This window comes from Balearica regulorum, chromosome 5 (assembly GCF_011004875.1).
Source record: "Balearica regulorum gibbericeps isolate bBalReg1 chromosome 5, bBalReg1.pri, whole genome shotgun sequence".
NCBI classification, from domain to species: Eukaryota; Metazoa; Chordata; class Aves; order Gruiformes; family Gruidae; genus Balearica; species Balearica regulorum.
In genome coordinates, this window is record NC_046188.1 from 54,564,186 (window position 1) to 54,590,420 (window position 26,235).

General features: G+C 43.5%; 1 protein-coding gene across 5 annotated transcripts in view; it reads right to left on the reverse strand.

The window, feature by feature from the left end:
- OSBPL5 (oxysterol binding protein like 5) overlaps positions 1-26,235 on the reverse strand; it is a 182,410-nt gene that overhangs the window by 63,937 nt on the left and 92,238 nt on the right. For 4 of the 5 annotated variants that reach the window (XM_075754960.1, XM_075754963.1, XM_075754961.1 and 1 more), the window contains exon 2: positions 1,664-1,820. In XM_075754960.1, coding sequence (XP_075611075.1) covers positions 1,664-1,820 — 157 coding nt within the window. Of the gene's footprint in view, positions 1-1,663; positions 1,821-15,226; positions 15,331-26,235 lie in introns of those variants that run through there. The other variant, XM_075754965.1, reaches the window with a different exon arrangement.

Consider the following 26,235-nt stretch of genomic DNA (forward strand, 5'->3'; position numbering starts at 1 on the left):
ACTTTTTATTTAAAATGGATATTCTCTCCTTTACAAACTCTCTGGCCTATGCTCTCCCTTTGCATTACAGAGGGCAACCACCCTCACTGACACCAGTGCTAGAGGTTACTTGGGAGAATTGCACAGCAGAACAAAAGCTCCAGCGTGGCTGAAGGCACTAGTTCTGCTGACCCCAGCAAAGGCTGTTTGGTCTGGCTGCCAGCAAGGATCAAAGAGAAACAAGGTGATGGGGCAAGCTGAGAAAGAGACAAACTCTTCCAGCTACCTCCTCCATGCTGAAACCCTCAACTTTCCCCGGTTTCTGGAAGATTACAGCACTGAAATACCTCTGTGAGGAAGTCAGTAACTTTTTTAGCACTGAAAATGCTGGTAAGAACTGAGGAATGGGCAAACCCTAAGCTACCGCTCTCCATCTCCCCAAAGCAAGGGGAAGTGGCTACAGCCAGAAAAATCAGCCCTTCAGCTCCCAAGGACAGCAGAAGTGAAACAGCTACTTACCTCACATTTGTATGGACTGTACTTGTGGGCAGCTAGCTGTTCAGAAGTCCCCATAGGTTTGAAATGTATGAGATTTAGGTGTTCCATTTTAAGTTGTTTTCAATTTGATTACCAAAAGGTTGTTGAAGCTTCCAGCAACCTCAGTGACAGCATTAGTCAGCACTGCTGAAAACAGGCTCCCCATTGCCTTGAAGCAGACAGCCACAAATAGAAATACCTGCAAAATCAGAGGCCCTTGAAACCTTTGCACTTGAAGACAATTAGCTCAGGAAACCCAGACCTGGTTTTGCTCTGCATCTGCAAAGCCCAGAGAGTCTGTCAGGTGGTACACCTATATGAACACTGAAACCTTTTGACAGATGCTATGTTCTTTCTCTAGATATCAGCGTTTTGAGAGCTCACGAAGGTGCTGTGAGGTTTGATTATTTAGCACTTACATGGCAGCTGCAAATGACAGCTCTACAAACTTGTGACTGTTCCCTGAAGCACTTGTTTACAGACTGGAACAGAAACATTGTTTGCAGGCTGCAATCAAGGAAAGACTTGAATGTTTATTGTGAGCAACAAATTCTGAAACAATAAAATGAGATCTATTTCCTTCAAAAAGGATGCTAGGAAATTCAAAGCAAAACAGATGTAAAGAGAACACTTAAAGACAGTCTGCTATTCACTGCAACCTGTCAAGATTCCTGGTACTTGTAGTGCTTGCAGATATTTACAGAACATTAACCATAGAAAGCCTGCTCTTGTAATATTTGTCCTGGGCTCTAAATCTGAACAGGGAAACCTGTCATTAAACATCTACAAATGGGGCCAGTAAATCTTAAATGAGTTCAACGCTTACGGTGAAACATATCAAGTGCCTCAAAGTGGATGCACTCAAACACATCAGTCATTTTTGAAATGTGAGGCCATGCAGTGTTCAGATGGTTACGAACCCCATCTCTGATGTCCTCTGTTCCCACCTAACACCACGGCAATGAAAGACAATAGCGTCATGAAAGCAGCGCTGGCTGGGATCCAGTAATACATGTGTTGCAACAGCTTCTCTCTCTATTTCACATTAACTTGTTTCTCTTTGTTTCCTGGCGGCGTGCTAGAATATCTACTTGCAGTCAAGTACCTGAGGCGTGCTACTTTCTGCAGTGACACACCAGAAACCAACCTGGGCTGAGTGGGTAGATGTCATTGTCAGCTCCAAAGAATAGATTGCGTGTCAGCTTGCGAGGATCAGCCTTCTGAGGGGTGGACGAGGCTGGACAGAGGGAGAACCTGCGACGAAGAAAGTTCTCCTCCTTCATGGCATGCGCTGTAGGGGTTTTCTGAAAAGAAAAGATAGAAATAACAGTTCAAGACACAGGAAATCAAAGTTTCACACCCAGATGACTCTGCTGCTTCAAAGTCGCCTAATCCTATGTAGTGTGCCAGATCTTTTTATAGAGTGCTAAAAGGCTATGCAGAAAAAAATAATAAAGTTATATTAGTTTGAAGCTACAATTACTAATTCGCTGACTCTCAGTATTTGCAAACCGCAGGGAAGCAGGACACTGCTCCTTGGTGAATCCAAGCAGTGTAACACCCTCCTACCTACAAGGATCTATCTAGGATAATAGCTACTTATTGGGTCTATCCAGTGCATAGCAGCTAAAATCCACTACTTTGTTGTTTGTTTTTAAGGTTTTGGGGTCTCTTTCATAAATGTAACTCCATCGGTGTCAGCACAGTCTCAAAATCTCTGCAAAAATCAACAATTCATCTGAGCTGCATGGAGGAAGACCAGCTGTATTGGCTGCAGACAGTGGCAAACGAGATAATGCCAGTGTCACTTCTGCCCTTATTTGCTATTACAGCGCATATAAATAATGTCAGTTTTCTTTAAGACGGAATTTACATCAGCCTTACAGTTTTATCAATAAGATAACCTTGCTGGTCTGTGAGGGTAAAGAACAGCATTTGTCTCCCCCAAAGCCTCCCTGCACCCCATACAAGAGTCTGGTGGTACTGTGTTTTTTACTACCACTTGGCTAACGCATTAGACTATCCTGGCTGGAATTAAAGGTTTCTTTTATATCCCTCCAACAAGCGGTTCTTTCTTACCCATTACAAACAGATGATTATGACTGTCCCCTTCCTGAGTTACAAGCTTTATTCTCTCCCCATGTGCAGCCAGAAGCAGGGCTCTTGCTAGCAGTAAGAAGCGTTAACCCAGCCTTTGGGTGGGTGTTACAGACCACAAGGTCTGCTGCTTCTCTGGGGTACAGTTTCTGCAGTAAGGAAAACTCTTTAGGCTGGTACACATTTTCTGAAAAGAGCCTCCAAGTTTTCCCATCTCTTTTAGGTTACTGGGAAAGCAAAGTGGAAAAAGCAGCCTAGAGTCGCAGTGCAGTTCAGGAGGGCAGGGCCAGAGGAAAATATGACAGCGTGCATGTAAGGTGACCTGTGAGGCATTAGGTGAAAAATGGGCTGATTAAGGGCTGGGACATCCTGCCTTGCCCTTGCCTCTCCCATTCCCATCCCAGTGCTTGTGCTGGCCCAAATGCCTCAATTTAATGGGAAATGCTCAGTGGCCTCTTGGAGCTTAGCCTTCACAGCATGAGGGGGATGCCACGATCGTGTCCCAGTGTGAGAAACTCCCCTCCTGTGTTTCATGTGAGCTCTGTCTGTCCACCTGCCCTGTAAAAGGCAGTCCCAATGTTTTGAGGTTTGCAATTTTCTTAAAATTTATTTACTCAGCAGGCTGCATCAATTTTATAAACTAGCTGTGATTTACAAGATGAGAGGGAATCTGCTCCTTCCTTCCCACAAGAGACAGCCTCAGTGCCCAAGAGCTTAATTTGATCTAAACCAGTCTGGACCCCAACAATGAGCATGAGTTACTAAACCCACTTTAAGCAGCAGGTCTTTCTGAACCCAGCTTACTATGCTGGGATGGGCGAGCCATCAGACATGAGGGTCTGCAACATCCAAAAAGGGGCTAATGGCTAGCAGTGAGGGCTAGCCAGAAAATGGGACCCCCTCCAGGCCACGCAGCTGCAATTTGAAGGGGATATGTGTCCCCTGCTGGGCATGCATCATCCACAGAGGATGAATTAAGGTCTGTGCAGTGCTCTGAGGACGCAACATTCCCTAAAAGCCCTACACATTATCACGTTGTACCCTGTGAAGTGACTGTAAGACACTACAGCTTCGGCAGCAGTGTTTCACCATAACCACTTCGCCTGACTCTCGGTGAAAGGCTTTGTACTTGAACGCCAGGACATCGCGTGCCAGATGAGGCTGCCATGTACCGACCCTTCGCACAGCGCCTCATCCGAGGCTGTGTTTCAGGCTGATGACGTGCGATGACGGCCGGGTGAAACAAGGTGGCTGCAGCTCTTTCCACTTGCTGCTGCCCTGACTCCTGTCAATTCAACTGCCCAGCAAAACTGCCCTGCAAACATACGTCCAGGCTCAAATAGTCCCCAGGTTCCCATTGCAGCCAACGAAATCTCCAAAGTAGCAGGTAAGTTAGCTCCCCAACATTTAGCCATGTAAATAACTCTTTTTTTGCATAGATACTCTTGATTGCATACAACTGGGTGGGGAGAAGATGCAAAATTAAAGCTCACTTTAAAAAAAGAAAAAAGAGGAGGAAAATGCAGCTAGTTATGTGTCTGAAAGCAAAATATTTAAAAATAATCCAGGTCTAAATAGCTGGGTTTGGAATGCTAACACTGAGCTATTTTCTGCCCTTGTTCCCAGAAAGGCTGTCTCAACTCTCCGCCTCTGGAACTGCTCGTAAGTGGCTTGGAGCAAAAGCAGATCTGTGGGATACTCTCCCCAAAAAGCAGTGACCCGGCAAGGCCAAGCTGATTGTGCAGGAAGGTGTTCAGAAATCCCAGGTCCATCCAGTGGAAAGCAGGCTGGGGAACAAGTTACAAACATAAAATATCTGTTCATCCGGCTCTTAAGTTCTGCTCTCATGGTAAAGACTATTCTTGACAAGGTAACATAAAGGCTGCATCCATAACAAAGGGAAAGACTTTTCTCAAGTCCACAATTTGCTCTGGCTCTTCTCTTACATATCTTAATACAAACTTGTAGCAGCAGCTTGTCTCTTTTTGACCACAAAGATCAATTTGAGTAAGTTCCTTTTAAATGGGTCCTTTTTGGTAGAAGACCTCCAGTGACCAAAGCTCCCTGAGAAGCAGCAGTGGTGATGTGTCTGTCAGCCACACACGCACGACCATGCAACAGGCCGTGTCATCAACATCCCGGCCTATTTTTCAAAGATCATCTAACATTGCATTGCTCCAGCTCACAGGCACAGATCCTTCCTACATTTGACCCTCATCCAGATAGGCTCTTATGCACATTTTCATGGGCTTCACTCCAACTAGAAGTTGACAGCAGCAGAGCCTCTCGTTCAGTGCGCTATATGGTGTGCGTGCCGTTCAACTTACTTTTGCTTTTTTGGGGGGTAAAAAAGAACCGTTGGCCTGCAGTTCATTCCCTGAGATTGCACCATCTTAGATTACCATGACAGTTTTTTCAGAGAAAGACAGTTTTTTCTGAGATGGACAGACTTAGCCTACAAGATTTTACCTCGTTATGCAGTGCAAAGTGCAGCACAAAATCATATAGAAGGACTTTTTTTGTATTTTGCATTTTTTTAATACATCAGACACTTTTTTTCTTGGTGGAGAAAATGTAGTTCACACTATTAAGATTCTATAGTACTCTTGAAATATTTGGCTTGGTTTCCAAAAGATATCTCTGTGTGTGTGTCTGTATCTGTATCTATCCTGTTTTATCCTCCCTCTCTCTCAATGCCTTTGGTACCATTGGCAAAAATCAAGGAAATCCGACAGGCATTAGAAAACCTGAGAATATTAGCTTCTTAAGTTATGTGAAAATCAATGGCTAAAGAAAGGAGGGAAACTGTATCGTTGTCCTCTGAAAGAAGGGCAGCGCTATAAACCCAGCTGTTACCAAACATCAGCGAATCCAACATAAGCCACAAATCCATAAGAAAATGAGGCTTCATTAGCTCACTTACTCAGGGAGCTACTTGTTATATCTGTCCATCAGGGTCTGCCTGCTTGAGCAGGCTTCAAATTACATAAAGCCTGAGTTGTACAGGATGCTGAACAGTAGATGCCAGGGGCAATTTTCCAAAGGGATGTAACGGGAAGGCGGGAGGTGTGTTCCGTGTTTTTCACAACGGGGCTCTTTGGACACCTAAATAATCCAGCCTCTGCCCAGAATCACCTGCTCCAAGAATATAGCCTTGTACTAAATCTCCTTTTATACTATTAGAGCGTGATTATCTACAAAATATAGAAAAAATCCACTGGTGATGAAGTATCTGATAAGAAATAAGCAACCATAGAAGATACACTTCTAGACCTGAGTGCTTTTGAGCTTCAAATCTTGCATGGCTGATCGGAGGACAACATTGTTGTTCTGAAACCTGAATCTACTTCTAAATCAGTATTTTGGAGGTTGCTTCAGGATATGGCAGATGCTTCATGAAAACCAGTTCTGGGGGGGCTCAGGGAATAGAGAGGAGGTAAAAATCAAAATTGGGCCAGAATTGCAGAAGGCCAAAAATTGCCTTTATGTTACCAAACCACTTATTTAACTCAAGGCAAGAAATCTCACCCACTGCTCCCGCATTCCCTTGAAATCTGGCAGATGAGATGCAGAATTGTCTAAGACATCCATCATGTCTTGATTTGAAGACATCGACTGATGCAGAATCCATAAGCACTCTTAGGAAACCAGCCTAATCAAGAAAAATCTTCACTCTAGCTCTTGCATGAATTTATCTGGTTGTTAGTCTTGGTAGATTAAAGCACCCTGAAGTTTGCAGCTCAGGTAATTTCTGGGCTTCTATTCTGTGCTCTTGATCATAAAAATGAAGGAACAGTAGTACAGAGAGCATTGATAGAGCCACTAAACACAGTATTTTTCAGGATTGCCCTTTTTGCATTGACAGCTATCTAAGCGGTAATGGACTATTAAATGCGGGCTGTTTGCCGGAGCTTAAATAGGAATAAATAATTCAGCAGCAAGAAATAAACTTCTTGCTAACCTTGTCTTTAAGACCACTTTATCTTTTAAAAATGAAAAATATAGCAGATGAAAAGTCTGCGTCAAACCCCCATGAAACATAGGACAATGAAAGTGGTGAACTTAACAGGACACAATTGCCTGATGGGACTTTCACTCCCAGATGGCTTCAGGAACAGCCAACGCAAGTGCAATGGGGCAGGAATAAAAGTTATTTTATCAGCAAGCCTTGTGGCTGCCATTAAAGCAAATGGGAACTGCCAGCGCTCTCCTCTTCTGGCATCGGACCCGTTTTGGGTGAAGGCAGCGACTAATACATTTACAGATGATCAGTGTTGGTGCAGAGATGTCTTTCACGCGGCTGCTCTGCACTTTGAGCCTTTTGTGCTTGTTGGGAAGATAGTGGCAGCTTTCAGCATTGGGCCTGAGGCTTTTGGGGATGGAATTTTCCTGGCTCCATCTTCAAATTTTCTAAGTTCCTGATATATAATTACCACACAGCTAAATACTGTGCAGACATTATGTTGCCCCTACCCTCTGCAAACTGGTGGGTAGGTCGGTTTGCTTACTCTCATTTCTAGCATTTTAAAATAGATTGGAAATATGCACATCTCTATAAATAGTTAATTAGGGGGTTTGTATAGTCAAGAAGGTTGTGCTAGTTGCAGGGGGGGGGGTAAGGGGCATCTTAATTTATTCAAATCTTGTTTCAAACAACCTTTTCTTTTTCTGGTCACTAAATATGTCCCAGAAATCAAATTAAACCATATTTTGTATTCATAGCAGTCATTCACTCCAGAACCTGCATCAATAAGGAAAATGAAATCTAAAGGTACTGACATTTCCTGATTCAATTAACCCTGAGGAGGTAAAAACTTCATGAATGAAAAGAGAAGGCAAATTGTAGGCAGATATATTTCTAGCGATTACAGTCCTAAGTATTCACAAGGAAAAACAGCAACACAGATCCTCAACAAGGGTAAATTACTAGTTCAGTGGTGCAATGGTGATTTTCAACAGCTGAAAAACTACAATCAAATCAGAAAGTCTGTGAAATCTGTTTCTGGAAGCTATTCCTAAAATACGTATTTATAAGATAGGTAATTGAACAACTAACACCCTACTAACAGTTAAATAAAACCTGATACAGTGAAAAGTGACTGTGATTTTTTTCTCTACCTAATCCATGGGTTTTGGTTAAGGATATGGCAAAACACACACATTACAGCTGACATTGAATGTTTTGGGCTGTTGTGCTGTTAGCTGGTACCTGAAGCAATGAAGCTTCACAATAAATGTCAGGTATTCCCCAGAATTATTTGGGTCAGCTATTTCTCTGTGGTGCTGGCAAGGGGACCTTTCCTCAGCAGTGGGTGGTCCCCGATCTGGTTCCTCCTAGACCATGTCCTGCTCTGCTGGATCCCAAAGCAGCCCCAGCAGCTTGATGGAGCCCCACCCTTTCAATCCTTCATGTGTTCCAGATGAATACACTGAAGTGCTGGTACTGCAGGAGTGCTCCGATTTTAAGGACTGACATAGTCTCTGCTGCATGGCATGTCACTCAGCTTGACAATCAATCCAGGCTGGAAAATAACATAATGTGGGTTGCTGAAGATACCCATCTGCAACAAAGGAACCAAGTTACGGACAGCTAAAGCTACGGACAGCTTTATGAAGATTATATGCATCAGGAAGGATTTCTCTCAGCTTCTTCGGCAAGCTCAGGAGCATGGCTACTTCATCCCTACAACCTAACTCGAAGCTCACACGCCCTGCAGAGTCCTTAAAGCTGCCTCTCTTGTGCTGTTTTTGTGGAAGATGCTTACCACTGCCACCCCCAGCAATCTGCTCTTGCTCTCTCCGAGAATAGAACAACCACTACTTTCTATCGCCTTCTGCTTCTCTGCCTGCCTTTTCCTGCACTGGGCAGTGGAAATTATGTAGTAATCAGGAGACAAAACTATTTTCTCCCTTAATTCTCTGTAAGATGTCTTGATTAATGTTTCCTTTGTATACACCAGGACATTTGCAGCTTTAGGCACGCCAGCAGCGCTTGCACGCATAATCTTCTCACAACTAATCTCTCTCTATGGTGAGCATTATGTACAAAGACCACAAACAGAACAACTACAGGCAAAACCAGGACTGAATGCCTACAATGAGGGAAAAAATATCCCAGATAATTCGTTTTGGGGATCCCTATTTAACTCAGGACTAAGAAATTTGAAGGTAGGGTCACAAAGGGCAAAACACTTTTATTTGACATGTAGGAAAACCTCATCTTCAGAATCACTTCTGGTTTGGATAAACATCTCCTGTGAGCAAACACCAGCCCATCACTAAAGCCATGTTGTGTTTGGGAAAGGGATCACTACAACGTTGTGGCTTAGAAATGGGCATTGCAATAAGTGCTAAATACACAATCCTTGTGTGTTTTTTGTCTTAAAACGCTTGCAATTTACTCTGTAAACATTATGCTAGAGAGTTCTTCTGACTGAGAATATCGAGTGGGTCATTGAAATGAATGCTTAATGATTTTTACATCCACCTCCTCTGCCCTTTAAACTGTAAATTGATTGTTATGCAGAAGGCTATTAATTTAACAAAGCATATTAAATTTCCCACTAGCACTGAGGGGCTTCTCCTGACTTAGCAATTTCACTGTTCTTTCCCCTTGCTAACTGCATAGTTCATACCTCACTCACTGTAATTACAACAATAATTACAAATTACATCAACATTAATTATTTCCCCAGTAACAGCAGGTGCATGCAGAATTGAAGGTATTACCCATACTATCAGAAGGACAAGAAAGTCCACAGCACTCAGTGAAAGACAGGAGCAAGCACCTTTCCTGCAGACCTTTGTCTTAGTCCCTCACTTTATTTTCAGTAAATCATACTTTGCATAATCTCCTTTAGGCCCCAATTTCTGAAAGCATCTCTACTGATGCAAAGGTATTTTCTTGAAGCAGCAATCTATGCAGGAAGGTAAGGTGCTTTCTTTGAATCCTCTTCAGCCCTTTAATCCCACGTTCTAATATATTCAGCTAAAGATGACCAAAAGGTAAATCACAGCTGTTAAGCATACATCAAGCACCTGAATGCTTATCCATCTTACTGAGTTTTTATTTAAAGTTTACCATTATTTGTTACTGACCTCTAGTCAGCATTCTTTTAAACAGGAAACCAAAGGCAAAATGCAGATTAGCAAAGACTCCCCACCAAAACACAATGTACAACCGACCACATGTGCAACGTATAGGGAGAAATGTGCCATCACAGATCACGATTGATCTCCTAATGCAGTTTTCATAACACACTAGCCAAGAAATTCTAGTAATGATCCACTTGAAATAAACTCAGGCACCAGGTTTGTGCCTCTCAATTTCTGTTTATCTAGAAATATTTATATATTTCTTTAAATTCAAGTTTTGTATAGCTGACACGTGGATTCACGTGGCTAGCACAGCAGCTTCTTGGCAGTGAACTCAAGAGGCTGTTGGAGATACATTTATATCAAAATTAAGGTATAAGAGCAACTCAAGCACACAGACATAAATTACCTTTGAGCTCACTAGCTGGAATAGGTCTAACAGTGTGGCCACAGGAGTAAGGCATGCAAGGCAGGCTAGAAATTGTATCTGAGAAATCAGGCAAGAACCACATGGCCAGATCATTCTGAAACCCGTGCTGATATCTGCTACTGAGCAACCTTGTTCAAGCGTTCAGGCAGGGAGATAAAACCCACCATCACACCTCACTTGCAACACAGACAACCCTTGAATCCCTGCTGCTTGCGCTAGAAGTGTGGGCAGAGCTCCTGGCCAGCCCGCAGCAGTTTGGCAGGGCATGCCTGAGCCAAAAGGCAGTGTTCCCTTTGACTTCCATGTGTGCGAGGCTCAGGCACAGAGACAAGATATGATGTTAGGCTCCAAAAACTAGTGTTAAAAGCTTTGTGCTAGTTAAGGAAATAAGCACTTGGTTATGAATTTCAATATAAATAGTACGAGGTCCAAAGAAGATTCGTCATATGACTCAAAAAATGTCCACCTGAAAAGCAGATTTGAAGTGCTCTGCTTCTTTTTTGTTCCTTAAATAATATTGATAGCTCATCCACCAGTGACTTTTTTTTCTTTGAGGCACACTGTGAACACAATGTCTCCAAGCCCGAGCACTTCAGAAACCAAGTCTCTGAGTCCCATGAACAGTATTAATGAGCTGCATAATTGTAAACCACATCCACCTTTGACACATTGAGCTTTCCAGTAATTATCCATAACTCAGTATACATGCTACGTGGGGAATGGTTATCCCACAGACCCCCAAGCCCTGAAGTTTTTCTGCATGCTAGTTGTTAGTAATACCTTCCAATGACCTCCCGCACAGTCCTTTTAAACTGTAGCTGAATACTTAAGAGAACAGCTTTTTAATAACCCAGTTTTTCTACAGGTACCTTAGGGGCTAGAGACCCCCAGCTGCAGTAAGGAAGTCACCATGACTGGCCTTGGAAAGAGGGATCCTGGCCCTGCATAGCACCTGCTGTCCTCACTGCCTGCAGGAGGGCTTTGATGCTTCAGCAGGGAGTTACAGGATTTGGGATGGGCCCAGGATGCTGAGGGAAATATGGTATCAGGTACATGGAAATGTAAATGAGAAATTCACTTAGTTGCCTTAGTTAAAGATCTCAGAGATTTAAAGCCATGACAAGAAGACATGGCTTTGGACAGACATGCAGTTACATCATTTGCAAGCAGGCCACATCTTCAAGGTCAATTCTTGCCTTGATATTTTTCTTTAAAAAGAACATATTAAAGAGCATCATTACAGCCTCATATTGCTATCTAAATCATATAATGAGATCATATTCCCTTTTAATGGAAGGATCCTACTTCAAGCTTTAATGGCATTTAAAAAAAACCAGACTACTGCAAGCCTCACTGACGGCTTTCTATGATATCCACCTCTGCCTTTATATAATTAAATCTAGAAAAGATTGTGCCTTGGGGCTACACTCCTACCACACAATTACGAGGAAATACCAAGCTAATTTTAAGACCTGCTTTCATGCTTGATAGTGTCCTCCTGACATTATTCTCTTGTTTTTGAAATATTGCCCCCTTGTAACAAAGTAAAACAAAATCAGACTAATCTCTCAAGTCCTGTTGAGCCATTTTCAGGCTCAGGCTCAAAAGGGAACTTCAACATGGCAGTAATGGCAGAAAAGGATGTTTACAAACTAACTTTGAAAACAAGGGCTGTTCAATTTCACAAAGATTTCTCAGAATCAGTTCCAGATTATTTATGTCAGGAGCATCCACCGTCCCAAACACATGCTCACAAAGAATGAAATGGAAAATCCTAAATGCCAAGAATTTTAGATTTGAAGTATATTTCTTCCCTGACCTCCTGTATAAGCACAAACTGTATTTCCACCCAATGTCTTTGATGCCCAGCCCACTAAATTATAGCCAACTTGGCTCATCTGCTTCTGAAGAACAGCTAAGCAATGGAGAAATAACCGCATTCTATGGCACGGTGGTCTGATCATGCTGAATTTTCTGCTCCTCTTCCTGTCAGATTCAAATGGGCTCTGTAAACCTCAGGGGCCTTCACAAGGAGGGCTGAATAAACAAGACCAAATAAATTTTAAGGAAGTGCATCTATTTTTTCAAAGATCCTTATATGCCCCTGTTTAGCTTTTCAGACTTTTGGGCGCTGTAGTATAGCAAGATCTGCTGTACAGTGGTGTAAATTTAGCATCCACCTATACTTCCTCTGATACAGCCACTCTCCCTGAAATTCTACAGGAAATTAATACACTGTGCATTTTTACACAAACTTCACTGTTTCTCAAGAGATGAGAGCATTAAGGTCTTCCTTCAACAATAGTTAAAAGATGGCACTGCAGTTATTTTGGTCCTAGATTTTTAATTAAAAATCTCTGTGGGAGGAAGGAAACTAGACAACCCACAAAGAGCATTTAGGGTGGAATTTATGCTGTGCTAAATGAGCCCAAAGGACTCAAACCGCACACAGGCTGATGCGGCACGCACAATGAAACCCACTCTCAGCATCAGTTCTCAAGCTGAACACCTTTCCACACCTACCTCAGTCCTTCCTTCTCTCCCAGTTTATCCATGACTTATCTGGTGAAAAACAAGCGGACAGGATAAACTCTTTGCAATGGTGCTTTCCTTTGATTCAGCTGGAGGGAGCTTTAGGCATGCAGGTGAATGAACACACCCACGTCATACAAATTTAACCGTGCATTTGCTTTGCTGATCTCCTCCTACCTGTTCATATAATAATATCCCAGTATTTTTGCTGGTGACTACTCTGGTACTTGTACCACTGTTCCACTACCAGATGTAGCCATGTGTGTGCCAGGCGTAAGCCAGACAGAAACTCTTTCTGTGAGTTATCAGCCATAAGCTAAAGCCCTGGAGAATCCCAGCAAGAAAGCAGTTATGACGGAGTGTGCATTTTGCCTCTGAATTCATTTCAATGAAAAAGGAAGATCCCCAAGTGACTTAAATGTGCTTTGTAGTGATTGCAAGCTTCCTTTTTAAAAGCATCTAATACATTTCAACAGTAATTAGTTGGAAACACCTGATACCAAAGACCTGAGTCACCTTTCCCTCATATTGCTTTTATACTGAAATAGTACCAATGGTAGCAATGAAATTCCTCCTTGCTGATGCTAGCATAAGCGAAGGCAGGATCTGGCCCCCGATCTCATGGGCAGCAAACCTCACAATACAGCTCTTGACAAAAGACAACAAATCTGAAAGCTGTGGAATTCAGAAAGAAGGCTCTTCCCATCACTTTAAAGCTAACCTGTACTGATACCAGCTTTTTTTGTCACTGAATGGAAAGATCCAAGCAAAAAAAAACCCGAACTGAAACAAAACAGTACTGCTCAGCTACAAACCCTCCTTGCTACAAGTACTGACGACTGGAAATACAAGGGGTGTTGAAAGCAGCCCTGCCTGGAGAGCTGGGGGTTCCCAGCTGGGAAGGGCAGGGAAAGCACTAACCACGCAGCACACCACCAACGCAAGGATGTCTACGCCAACTCTGGCATTGCTACAAGGGAGGGAGAAGAGTGCAAAGGAGGCTATGGAGAACAAGGGGCACTTACAGACCCCCATCCATAGATTTCTGGATCACGCTGACCTTCAACAGCTCCATGTCGAAAGTGTAAAGGTGGCTTTAAACAAACAAACAAGCACAAATCCCTGCGTCCCAAACAAACACGATCTGAGGCCTGGCACAGAAGGAAGATCAGGTCCTTAGCGTCCAGACTGGCCCTGGCTGAAAGGAAGCCAAACACAATGCAGCCGATTCACAGCATTTTCTTTATCGCAGCGCTAAAAGCAGCCAGACAATGCTTTCCAATACAGACCACAGCAATTTATCACAGAGAGACAGGAGTTAGCAGGAAACACTCCCATTATCTCTCCTATGAAAAGGAAGTGGCAAGGAGAATGGCTAAAAGGTGACAGACAGATTTTATGAGGCTAGACTTCAGCCCCGCTCAGGGCTGATGCGCTCATCTTTTCCACATCAGAAAAAAAGTGATAGACTCTAGCTGTGTGGGTCTTACAAAACAGGAGTTAGAGCTGCTGCACTATGACTTTTCAAGAGAAACAAACCAAGACAAATGAAAGTATTTCAATAGCAACTGTGCTGCTCCAGATCCCCAGGCTCTGTAAATCAGGGAAGTTTTGTGGCCTCCTTAGCAGGGTGATGCTGATTTACAGATGCACAGGGCGGGGCATCCAACACGTAGAAGAAGGGAGGCATTCTCAGAGAGACCTGCAATGCCCTAAGGAGGCAGTGGAGGAGAATGAGAGCCCATGGTGCTTTCTGGCAACTATTTGGTCTGTATTACAAAAGTAGGCTTCAAAGTGGTTGCTGCCTACAAACTCCAAACACAGATGAGTTTATAAACACAAGAGCCCAGATGGAAAAGATTTGAAAGGTTTGGGAGGGTAACAAGGGAAGGAATAAACAAATATCTCTGAAATGAAGTAAGGAAGCACTTAAAATGGCAGAAGGCTAGATGGTCTGTACAGACTTTGTGGTGCCTCTAGAAGGTACAAAATCTTTAACATCCCATGCTTGTGCACACATACTGAATTCCCCTACTGGGCGTAAATGCAGACTGCTATTACCAGCTGCCAGTAATAAATACTATTGCCCAACCATTAGCAATCAGTTGGCACAGCAACCAAAAGTGCTAGGAGCTGTACAAACATGTAATAAATAATTGCCCCTGACTCAAAAAGCATATTGTGTTTCTAACCATCTCAAGCAGTGCTTGGACCCAAATGTAGTTGCTAAAGAGCAACAGACCACACCAGCTGACATCTGAGTGAAGCAGAGAAAACTAGAGCGTAACATTTTAATGTCGTCTTGATCAGGTTGGCTCATTCAGTGTCTTTCCCAGCAAAACTAATCTTCCACTGCAGTCATCTCTTCATCTTTAGGGAAATCTATAAACATGGATATTAAAGACTTCTCTCCTGTGCAGCTCTCAGTGCATCACTAGAGACATCAGTGATGTGATTGCTGTAAGGACAATTGGGTGCTTTATAATGAACAATTTCATATCTGGTTAAAAGTGGAAGCAACGAGACAATAAAAAGGAGCTTTTCAAAACTGCTCACCAATGGATTCTGCTGACTCCTGTGGGAGCGGGGCTGAGCTGATACTGCTTCTGTCTGTCAATCTCATGTAAAGTGTCCCAACTGCAAGCCTCGCTGCCAAGAACTGCAGGCAAGGACCTGTCTGATGCCTCTGCCTTTCCTTCCAGGGCTGCCAATGTTGCTGGACTCTTTAAGGAGAAAGATCAGCTGTTGACAACCTGTGGCTCCCACCCGATGCAAACAGAGCAGGCAAAACCCATGAGTCACCAGCCCAGCAAGAGAAGTAATCTAAACCAGCAAAACAACCATCACAGATCACTTTCCTCCTAGAAAGAAGCAGCAAAGACCAGGGCAAGCTGGATGCTAGGCTGGGTTACAGCCCAACTGCAGATTTGTCCAAGGTCAGCTGCTTGCTCTTGGCAACCGTATGCCTGTTTTACCAATTGCTGTGTGTGCCATCCCGACAGCCCCAGCACCACCCAGCCACAGCCATAGCCTGCAGGCAAGAGCCCCAGCGTGCTCACAGGAGCCACCTCTGCCACCATTGCCAGAGTCACAGGGAGTCAGTGAGCTCGGGGAAAAAAGAGCAAGTAAGTTTTCCTACCTGCTGTGCAAAACAACCCACTTGCCATTCAGAAAGCTGTTTCTGAAGCAGTGCTCCATCTGGAAGTAATGAAGTCGAGAAATGCAGTATTGAAATGGCACTCACAATAAGCAAAGGTGGGAATTAAATGAGACAGAGGTGACACTAACTCACAGGAGGAAACTATTAAGTTCTGCGAACTTTTATGTCCCTCAACAGCTCAACAAGGTAACTGTGCCAGCAAGCAACACAATAAAACGCGTTCCTCCCAGCAAAGCTTTGCAGTCCCGTAACAGCACCAGCTTCTCCTCCCCACAGACTCCTTCACGTCACCATCACCTGCCTTAAAATAACCTCTTATCTTGCAGAAAAAAAGGGTCATATCAGTTTATTTACTCTGTGGCAGAAGAAAACCCAGAAGTTTTAGTTAGGTCTCATGCTTCCAGACACCTGTCAGTCATGTGCAATTAAGACAGTTCCTCTCCAGAAGACCCTAGTCTGGTGGTGGCACTGCCTTCCCCCAATTATTCTGAATATGAAGTGTTTCCCATACCAAATGTATTTCTCCTCTGCCTGCAAACACCAAGAGTCTTTCCTACCATGGTTCTTGCTACAAGGCACATACCGATCATCTAGATTAGCAGCAGTACTGGGAAAAATCCATCAATAAACCATGATATTTGGGATTTTAGTATCTGACTGGAATTTTTTTAAAAGTTTCTCCCTGTACCTGTTGGCCATTGATCTCCAGACTGCCCTGCCAATGACTGAGGTAGATGACCACAGATACGAATGCAAAGTATTTCACAGCCACCAGGCACTCAACTTTCCACTGGCACAAGTGGCTTTTCAGGACCCGGATTTTCAACGTTGCTAGAACACCTTGGTATTTCCCTGCCAGCTCAAAGGCACTTCCAAGTAAGCATTACTGGAATTTGCATCTCTGCCACGGCCCTCTTACATTGCCAATATGCTGCGAATAAAAACAAAGGTCAGCAACCAGTCTGAAAGTGAATAAAGTCTTACATACTTTATTTGAAAATAAACTACAGCCATGACTCACATGACTCACAGTCATGACTTTATAGCCAACACACTGACCAGTTATTAGTTTCTTAATTGTGAATACATAACGACAGTAACACTAAATCTTTCCACTGTACCTCTGGTCACAAAGACAAGATTATAAATACACAGCATATTCAACACTTGCTTGTCAAGGAGTTATTGAGGGACCAAGACTCGTTCTATACATGATTTTGTACCAGTTCAACCATGTTAGAAAATTACAAGTATTATTTGCTGGTGTATTTCTGCCAATACAATGAAAGTGTGATGTAGTCAGAGCCAAATAAAAGTGCTCTATTCTGGAATAGCTTGTTCTCCTTTCCCACAGGGGAAGAAGCTATACTGGTATAAGCATGTTCATACTGGCATACCTGAATCGCACTGGGGAGGGTTACATCAATGTTACAGAACAGTGGTTAGAAGTAGTGCAACTTGTTTACATAAGCAAAACCTAGTTTTGTAGGGCATTTGCTCTTGATCTTGAAATCACTACTAAAACTCCTAATTCTACACACAATCTAGACACAGAGCAGAATTGGGCTGATCAGGGTTTAGTTGAATAAAATATACCACAGATCAATACAGACTGCTGCATAATAACAACAACATAAGGAGGAGGCACACTTTCATGTGGGCTCACACTAATAAAGCCAGTTATATCTAGGGGATTCCATCTCTTTAGGTTAGGTGAGAAGTCACCCAAGTTGTTTAGCAGCAAAGGGCAGTAAAATGGCCAATCTCGTTATATCAGACCAAATTCCGGAAAATGTCAACTGATGAAGCAAATCACAGGATGCCACTGCCACAGCTGCTTCTAGCAGAATTCAAGCCTCAAGGGAGCCGAGTGCTGGCTTTTTCAGCAGACAGGCAGAAATGCAAATAGGGTGTTCAGATACTTCTAAATCCATTAGAAACAGTTCCTGCCAGTCAACAGTTCCTGAAGCATAAGGCTACAAATGTTCAAAGAACCCACTGCATTTGCATGAGTCTGCATCCAGCCTCAAAGGGGAGGGAAACAAAGAAAGAAGGGGAGACTGAAAGGAGGGGAATGAAAGATGAGGGGAGAAGAGGAAGGCAGGTAAAAAAGGAGAGACTGAAAGGAGTAAAGAAAGAGCCTACACAAGGGGAGATTTTAAAGAGCTATAGGAAAGTAGGAAGGGTGGGATCAGTCTTGGGGAAGGAGGAAAGGACACTCACCACAGTGCTTGCTGTCTCAAATGGCAATCACTCTCCTCTCCCAGGCGACACCTGCATTCAGAGCCACCATCCCTACCCCAGATCCTTGCCGCCTGCTATGTGCACAGAGGCTTTCTGGTCCCCTCCTGGATGCTACACTCCTCCAAGCTACAGATCAGCACAGGACCCGAAGAAGACACTCACACGCAAAGTCTCTGCTCCGGGGGCACATGGCAATGAAACACACCTCCCACACGCTGCCAGCACACTGTCTACAATCCCAGCTCTCACTCAGAAAACCAGAGCGACTCTCTAACCACGGTGACTGTGGAAGAAAATCCTGAAAAGAAGCGCAGCACGATTCAACCCAGCGATACGTCCAAAGAAAGCCTGAAACAATAGCCCTGACGGGTGTGATCTGCCACTGTCTGTCAGGGGAAGTTTAAACTGCAATGCCCATTGCCAATAATTTGATTGTCTGCACTGTTAACAGTTTCATTGCTGATCAAAGCAGCTAGGCAGCACTGAGAAAATTAGAGCCAGTTGCAGCCACTTATCAAAGTGCACCAGCAATAAATAATCTGCAACTCTGTGACAGACTATTCCTGTCACACATAATCTCTCACACTTTCTGTTTCTTTTTAGTGGCTTCTTGGCACACAGAATCACTGTGCAATCGAAAAAAAAAAAAAAAAACCCAAACAAAACCCAGTTCACTCTTTTCTGTAATTAATCTGTAAGGAATAAAGTAAATCCTTGCAGCAGTGGGTTGGTGGTGGGGGAAATCACTCGGTGCATTCTATCACAGGGCTCAGATACACCCGAGTTTGAAAAAGATTTCTCAGCTGATGTAGCTGAGCACAGTAAAAGCATCATTTCCTAAACTGCACAGAACCTAAACCTGCCATTCAGCGGCAGGTTTGGCAAGCACAGGTGCACACATCAGGCACACTAGCACAGCATTACTGCTTTAGCTTTAAAAATAGTCTGATAGATGTTGCTAATTACAGTATCCCGTAGCAATTGTACACATATTTCAGTAGGCAAGCATACTTAATTACAGCCCTGCCTCTTCCTGCATCATTCCACATCTGGAAAATATCCAAATGTTTTTCCTTCATGAGTTTTCCTGATATTGCTAAATTAAGTGATAAGCACAAAACACCTTGGCCAAAGCTTGCTCCCAAAGCTATTTGTGTTGCTGCTGTTCTCCACAGCATGTGCTCTTCCCTGGCCCTCGTGCTCTCACAGTGAAGGAAGAGTTTTGCAAATAACATCCATATCTGCTGGTATCACCAGCTGCAGTGTATTAGCCTGTGTCTTCTAGTATGTTTTATAGTTTTACAGTGATTTGTCTGGGTTTGTGTAAGATCAGATTCCTTCAAGACACCTGGCATGATGGGACTGAAAACAATATGAACTAAAAAGCTTTGGAAAAACTCCCACTTGTTGCACTGATTTCTCATGAATAACTGATATTCAGAATGATGGAAAATTAAGATGACAGTGATAATAGTAACAATAAGAAGCCAGAATTTCTGTGGTATTTTACACCTTCCAAGTACCGTGCAAACAAGGATTAAAACGTATGCATAAACACCACCTTCTACACTTGACAGTCCATAGTTTGCTGAGGCTGCCACATCTGCTGAGACATGAAGATCTTTTATTAAATCAGAAATTTCAGCTATCAGGGACACTGTCGCTGAGGGAAACTGTTGAAATCCTTGTGGGAGGCAATGCTTATGTGTCAGGCAGCACAAACACCGCCAGGATCCTAACGCTGCCACCTTGGAGGAAGTGATACACTCCGCAGGCTCTGTACAAGGAGTGATGCCAAGGCCAGGGGTCTGCAGCCCCTCTCCCATGAGGGGCTGGGAGAACCAGGGCACCCAGAGACACTGTCTACGTGTCTTGGGGTAACCAAGCAGGAGTGGGGTGCTTACTATGCGCAGAAAAAAGTCCAGCCTCATTTTAGAGTGCAGAGAAATCCTGCAGGAAGTTCTGGCAGTAAATGGCACAGTGGAAAGTAACTTTTACTGCGTGTACCAGAGTTGGTCTGGGCAGGGGGCACAGTAAATCCACCCAGCGCATTTGGGGTCTGGGAGACAGTGTTCAGACAAGAGTATTTCTCTCGCTTTCAGACAGTTATTAAAGGACCCCTCTGTGGTTGAGTATTATGAGCTGAAAGAAAAAATTGGGATGAATTTGAAGAGAAAGCTTTGCACGTAACTGGCACTGCAAGGGTCTGAGGTCTCCATTGAGCCGAGGGGATGCAGTCGGGCTCCTGCCTGGGAAGGGCACCCTGAGACCATGCCAGTGGTGAAGGCACAGAGGATTTTTGAGGGCACATGAGACAAGGAGCTGCCAGGAACAGTTTTGTCCAGGATAAAAAGATTTGATGGTCTCTGCAGGGCCCTTCCAGCCCTATGCTTCCTTTGGTTCATAATTCCCCCCATTGCCCAGCTCCACAGAGATAAGTCGGTCTTTCAGCACTCGCTCAGGCTATTTGGCATTCGCAGCAACGCCAACAAATCCAACCATGCTGCAGCTGGTGAGAGTGGGTAGGGAATTTTTGAAAGGGTAGATGTGGAGGCAGCTCTAAGCAACCCCTTCTCTGTATTGAACCATTGAGTGTCACAGCAACCTGGAGGCTCCTTACAAATAGTTTTGGACTGTGGTCTGCCCTTGGCAGCCACAAGAATCACTGGCTCCATGCAAAGCACGACAATCTGGACAGGGGAACTGCATCATTTGTGAACAATGGCACATCTACCTCCACCATCTCAGCCATGCCAAATCAAGAGGAAATCCTCAAATTTCTTCCCAGAAGAAATACCTCCCCTTCTGAGATGTCCCGCCTCTTCCTTACACAGCCTAGTTCAGGATTAATGCCATAACAAAACTCCTGGCTGCGAACTGGTATGTGGTTGCTCTCTTGCTGGCTTGTACCGCTTGGCTGGACGGGGGTCAGTGGTGACTTGCTTGGGGTCAGTGCAGACAGGATCCGTCTTAACACTTCTAGATCTTAAAGAGACTTGTTTGAAAGTAATTTTCCACGTGCCTGGTAATCACGTTCCCACTGTTTCTTTCTTTGTTTATGCTCCATTTCTGCCAAGCAACAGCTTCCTTCCTGTACTTGGAAAAGCATGTCTGGGTCCCCAAGCTTATACCAGGTGATTTTCTTTATAAGTTTGGCTGCACTGTTTGCCTTCTAAAAAGTAGGCAAAACATTTTGATCTTAAAAAAAAAAAAAAAACAAACCCCAGTCAAAATGACCACTATTAAATGCTGTTAGAAAAACGGCAAGTAGCACATGCAGCTTTGTGTTGCTAAATTAACGATGGAAAACCAGACCTTAGAGCAGACTCCCGCACTTAAAATCCCTCTAAATTCTGATGCTTGCAACAAATCAATGGCCTGATCAATTTACAACTAGAAAAGAACTGAGCTGGCACCTGGATTATGCAAGTAGGTTCAGCTCCCACGCAACAGCTCATGGTCCAGTCTGAAGCTGCTTCCTAAGATGATAAAAATTGGGAAGAGCTTGTTAACCTGTCTAGGAAAATCTCAGCATGCTCCCACCTCAAGGACTACACTGGCTCTCTTCCTCTGGGCATGACTTAGTCCATCAAAGACAATGCCCAAGTAACATAAACGACAGCTTCTTCCTATAACTGAAGTCAGAAAGGCATCTCCCTTTGTGTCTTCTGATTTCCTGGAAAAAAAGGCACACCTTTTTCCTTCAAATCTCTCTGAATCATGAAGCGGACAGGCAGCTCTTAACCCTCTTCTGGCCAGTCTGCAGGCATTGCTCAGGGGGATTCCCTATATCCCTGCTCAGCCCTCCAGCCCCAGGGGCCTTTGGGCCAGTGTACAGATGCTATGAGGTCTTCTCCAGTGGCTCTGGCAAGGAGGGCTTAGCACAACTGAGCCTACCAGGCCTTCCCCTGATTGTACAGGCTCCGTGGTGTATTTCTAGCTCTTAAAAAAAAAAAAAAAAAAGCAAAGCAAAGCAAACAAACAAACCAGAAATAACTTATTTTTCTTTCTCATTTTAGACCTGGAATCCTTTTGAAGTATCATTGAGGTGAAAGAGATTTGGGCTTTGTGTATTTCTGTGGTCCCAGAATACAAACACACACATATTGACACAAAAGAAACATGTCAGGTTCTACAGTGCCTCCTCATCATTAAGCAAGATGAGGAGGAGACAGAGGAAGACTTACTTTCTGGTGTACGCTTGGCCATGCTTTCTCACTGCTTCCAGACTCCCAATTAACTGCACATTTTCACAACTGCACATTTTGGAATGACACTGGCAAGCTCTTGGTTTCTAGTAAGCAGCAGATTAAACCATTTTATATCCAGAATTTTCATAAAGAAAAAACTTCTTGTTCTAAATTGCTGTTCTTAAACATTCTTACAATATCTTTCATGCTGCACCTTCACATAGTATTTTCAAACTAAAGCTTTTTTAAAAACAAATATAATTAATTCATCTGTTTTCTTAAACTGCTTCCAAGATGTTCTGTAAACAGGGCCAAGTCTTAACTAGCTTCCTATCATGCCATATACAAGAAAAAAAAAAAAGTGTAGAAACTTTTCCAGAAAATACATGTTTTTACTGCTATAGTTTAAGACAATTCTAGAAGTTGTGCCAGTGGCTTTACCAATACAGCAGCCAAACCAATCTTCTGCTATTGCCCTAATTCCATACACTCATCTAAAGCCTCTCAGTTGTGTATAATAACAGCCTGCTTCTGTGGCTTCACTGAAGTCACTCCTGATTTACACCAGTGACAAGGACATCAGTGTGCAGATGCAGCAGCATGGCACCACGCTGCCAGGTTCTCCCGGCTGCCCCAAGCCCCGGCTGGGAGAAGGAGCTCCTCTGTGAAGGGTCTGTGCTCTCCCACCAAAACCCTCACAGTTTCACTTTTGAGGAAGCCCTGGGTCAGAAGGAGCAGGCTGGAGACACGCCAACCCTCCTTTATTATGCTAACAGTATTACATGCTAAAGAGCATCTTTTGCCTAAATATCACCCTCTTCTGTCTGCAAATTAATAGGGCCACAGGAAGCAGGTTATTGACAGTACTGAGGCATGCTTGCTGCTTTATGCAAAGTACAGCTTTGATGGGATGTTGTTTTTCACCAGCAATGCTACTGCTGACATCAATTTAGCTCATGTAAAGAACGTAACCTTTCTAAATCACAGCACTTTCATTCCTGAGGCATAACAGAATTAGCAACAGCACCGATCCCATAACCAGGTCTAAAAAGGTGACTGCGGGGTGTTCTGTGAATGTAGTCCACCTTGAAGAACATGAATTCAGAACTTGGCTGATTTGTAGCGTTGTGTATTATACAACACAGGAACTTCCCTGCCACCGGCACTATCAATGTATGTGATGCTTGGCTATTTTGCTACAGAGTTGACTTTAAGAAGAGCCGTGTCTTCCTGCTCCCCTGTACCTAAGCAGTAAAACACTGTAGTTACAGGGTAGAAAAGTGAGAAAATGCAAGGCATTATGCACTAGCAGCAATGAAAGGATCAGATTAGAGAGGTACCATTTTGGAGGTTGGCAGACAGGCACTTGAAGATACCTTTTTTTTAAAAAAAAAAAGAGAGAATGAAAGAATTACAGCCAGTATTTCTTGCAGTTCAAAAAACCAGGATCCCAGGAGTAAGAGATGTGCAAGGACAGCTAGCCAGAAAAGCATCTGAAAATAGAAGCCATCAGAAAATAATAGAGAAGCCTAAAATGGCAGCAATGGGGGACAACTAAGAGCAGCAAGAATATGTTCACCACCCATCCCTCTAGGCAAATTACTCTTCTCAGGATGTTTCTGGCTAACAGGCTAATCTTGGAGATACCTTTTGTACATTCTCTGTGCCTGTTTCTGGGAACACAGCTATGAGAAATAAGCCTGCTAGAAAGTACGGGTAGGTCTGGGCCTTTGGGTTCCAGTTTAGGAGAAAATGTAAACCTTTTTCTAAATATGTGATTAGGTCCTGAGACGCAGGAAGAAGCAGGAAGATAGCTAATGTGTGTTTATAAATCTTGCTACATCTGATTGCTGCTTCCAAACTTTCCATTAACAACTTGGTGATTGTCCAGTAACAGGAGGTTTTCCAGGGCTAGGACACTGAGGAAATAACCGTTGTGTAAAACGTGTACTATTGTAACGATATTCCCAAATGACACGATGTAGTCAAGACAGGATTTGTGCTTGCCTCCCAGTTAGCCTGAATCACTGCCACACTGCCAATAAATGACAATGTTTTGGTTTGGGGGGGCGTTGTTCATTTTCCTCAGTTTATTTTAATAAACAAAAACTGCAAGAAGTCTTTTTCTTGAAGGCAGACTGCAAATCTGCAGAGAAGAAGAAAAGGAAAGAAAGGAAAGTTTGTCTTTGAAAAGCAAAAGCCACCACAGAACTGTGAACCAAGATGTGGTCTCACGCCCACAGAAACCAGCAAAGCTCTTTAGCCAAGCTAGAAGGTACCAAGAGTCCAGTGACACACCCCACGAGAACTCTCACGTGCACAGAAACCTCTGCAACGCCCAGCCTGGTCTTGAGGACTTAGAGCAGCACAGTTTGCTTGCAGCGAGAGCGTGCTGCCAGAGCAATGCTGCCCTACAAAGATCAGCCTCACGTTGGGGGCAAACAGGGGAAAAGTAGATGGGCAAGTCCAACTACCCAGCTGCTGCCAGCAGAAAAAAGACAAGGAGGACTGGCAGCCCCAAGAGCCGCTGGGTTGAAAACCAGAAGATGGCCATGGCTAGGTGACTTCAGCAAGCCATGGGCAAATGGATCGCTAAACCAAGCAAACTGGGTGCTCAGCCTGTTGAAAATCAGGGCAGAGGCTACTGGGACCCATTTTGGAGCCCACTGCTCCCCAGCACAGAGTGAAGGCAGGACAAGGGTGCTGCTCACCCACCCAAGCACCCTACTCTGCTCCTGGCAGCTATAGAGCACTCCACATGGTGAAACATGTGCAGGCTGCTACAGGGCAAAGTAAACTTTCTAAACACACTAAGCTATCATTATTACGTGCAATCCTGAAGTGTTTGTTGTAACTTTAGTTACTAAAACAGGTAGGAAAAAAATATCACCCCTTAGTTTTATACATACTGTGAGAAAAAGCCAGCAAAAGGGACAAAGAGGAAATTGCTTTTCCTTGTTGCCTAACATGCAAGAGCTGAACTCCAACTGACTTCTGCAATTAAGAAGGGAGAATGAAAAACTGTTGTTTGTTAAATCGTGACCTTGCCTTCTCAGCAGTGTCAGCCTGCTTCCATGAAACAGCACGTCTCCCCACCTTTGGGAAGGTTTTGTTCCAAATCCAGTGGCTCATTTGCAAAAATTGTAACTGCATCCACAGCTTTGGTCCATTTTCAGATTCACACTTAGTGCTTGGTGCCAACACATTTTGTTCTAAGTACTTCTTTATAGTAACATACCACAGAGGACTTCTGATAAGAAATGGGGCCACTGAGGATGAAATGGCACAAAAAAGGGCTTTTCTTGGTAAGATTTATTCAGATTTAACAAATTCCAGCAAAAGACAAATTTATCCACGCCTTCAGAAACTCAGCTTTCAAATGTTCAAATGCTTGTGGTATCAGAGAACTTGGTAGATCGAAGTAATTTTGATGCCTCCTAACACGACTTTAATACTACTTTACACAATTAAACCCACATACTTCAGACTACACCAATAACTTGTTCAATGGTCAGTTTTTTCAGCACAGCCAGTGCTGACTAGTTGAATGTACTGGGCATTTACATTACACGGCCTATTAGGCTTAATTTGCATTAACTGTAACTGCTTAAAGATGAGTTTATTGTCTGGAGCTGCATCAGGATATGGTGTTTCATTAGTAGGAAGGAACAACACCCATAAAAAGTAAACAACCTTATTTCTTCCAACACTCTCGTTTTCATTATGCCCTTTTACACAAACATTTGTGTATTGTAGGTCAAAATGAAGCCAGAACCATGGGACTGCATAGGAGGTGACCGATGTGTCAGTTTCTTTTGAATCCAGCTATAAGCAACCAGAGTCAGAAACAGCCTGTTCTGCTCCCTGTTCATGAACCCTTTTGCTTTAATGTTTTCAGATCTGCAAGGTTTTGCTTTTAAAACAGCTTCTGAAAAGAAAAAGATGTTACAGGAATGGTAAGAAAGCCAATA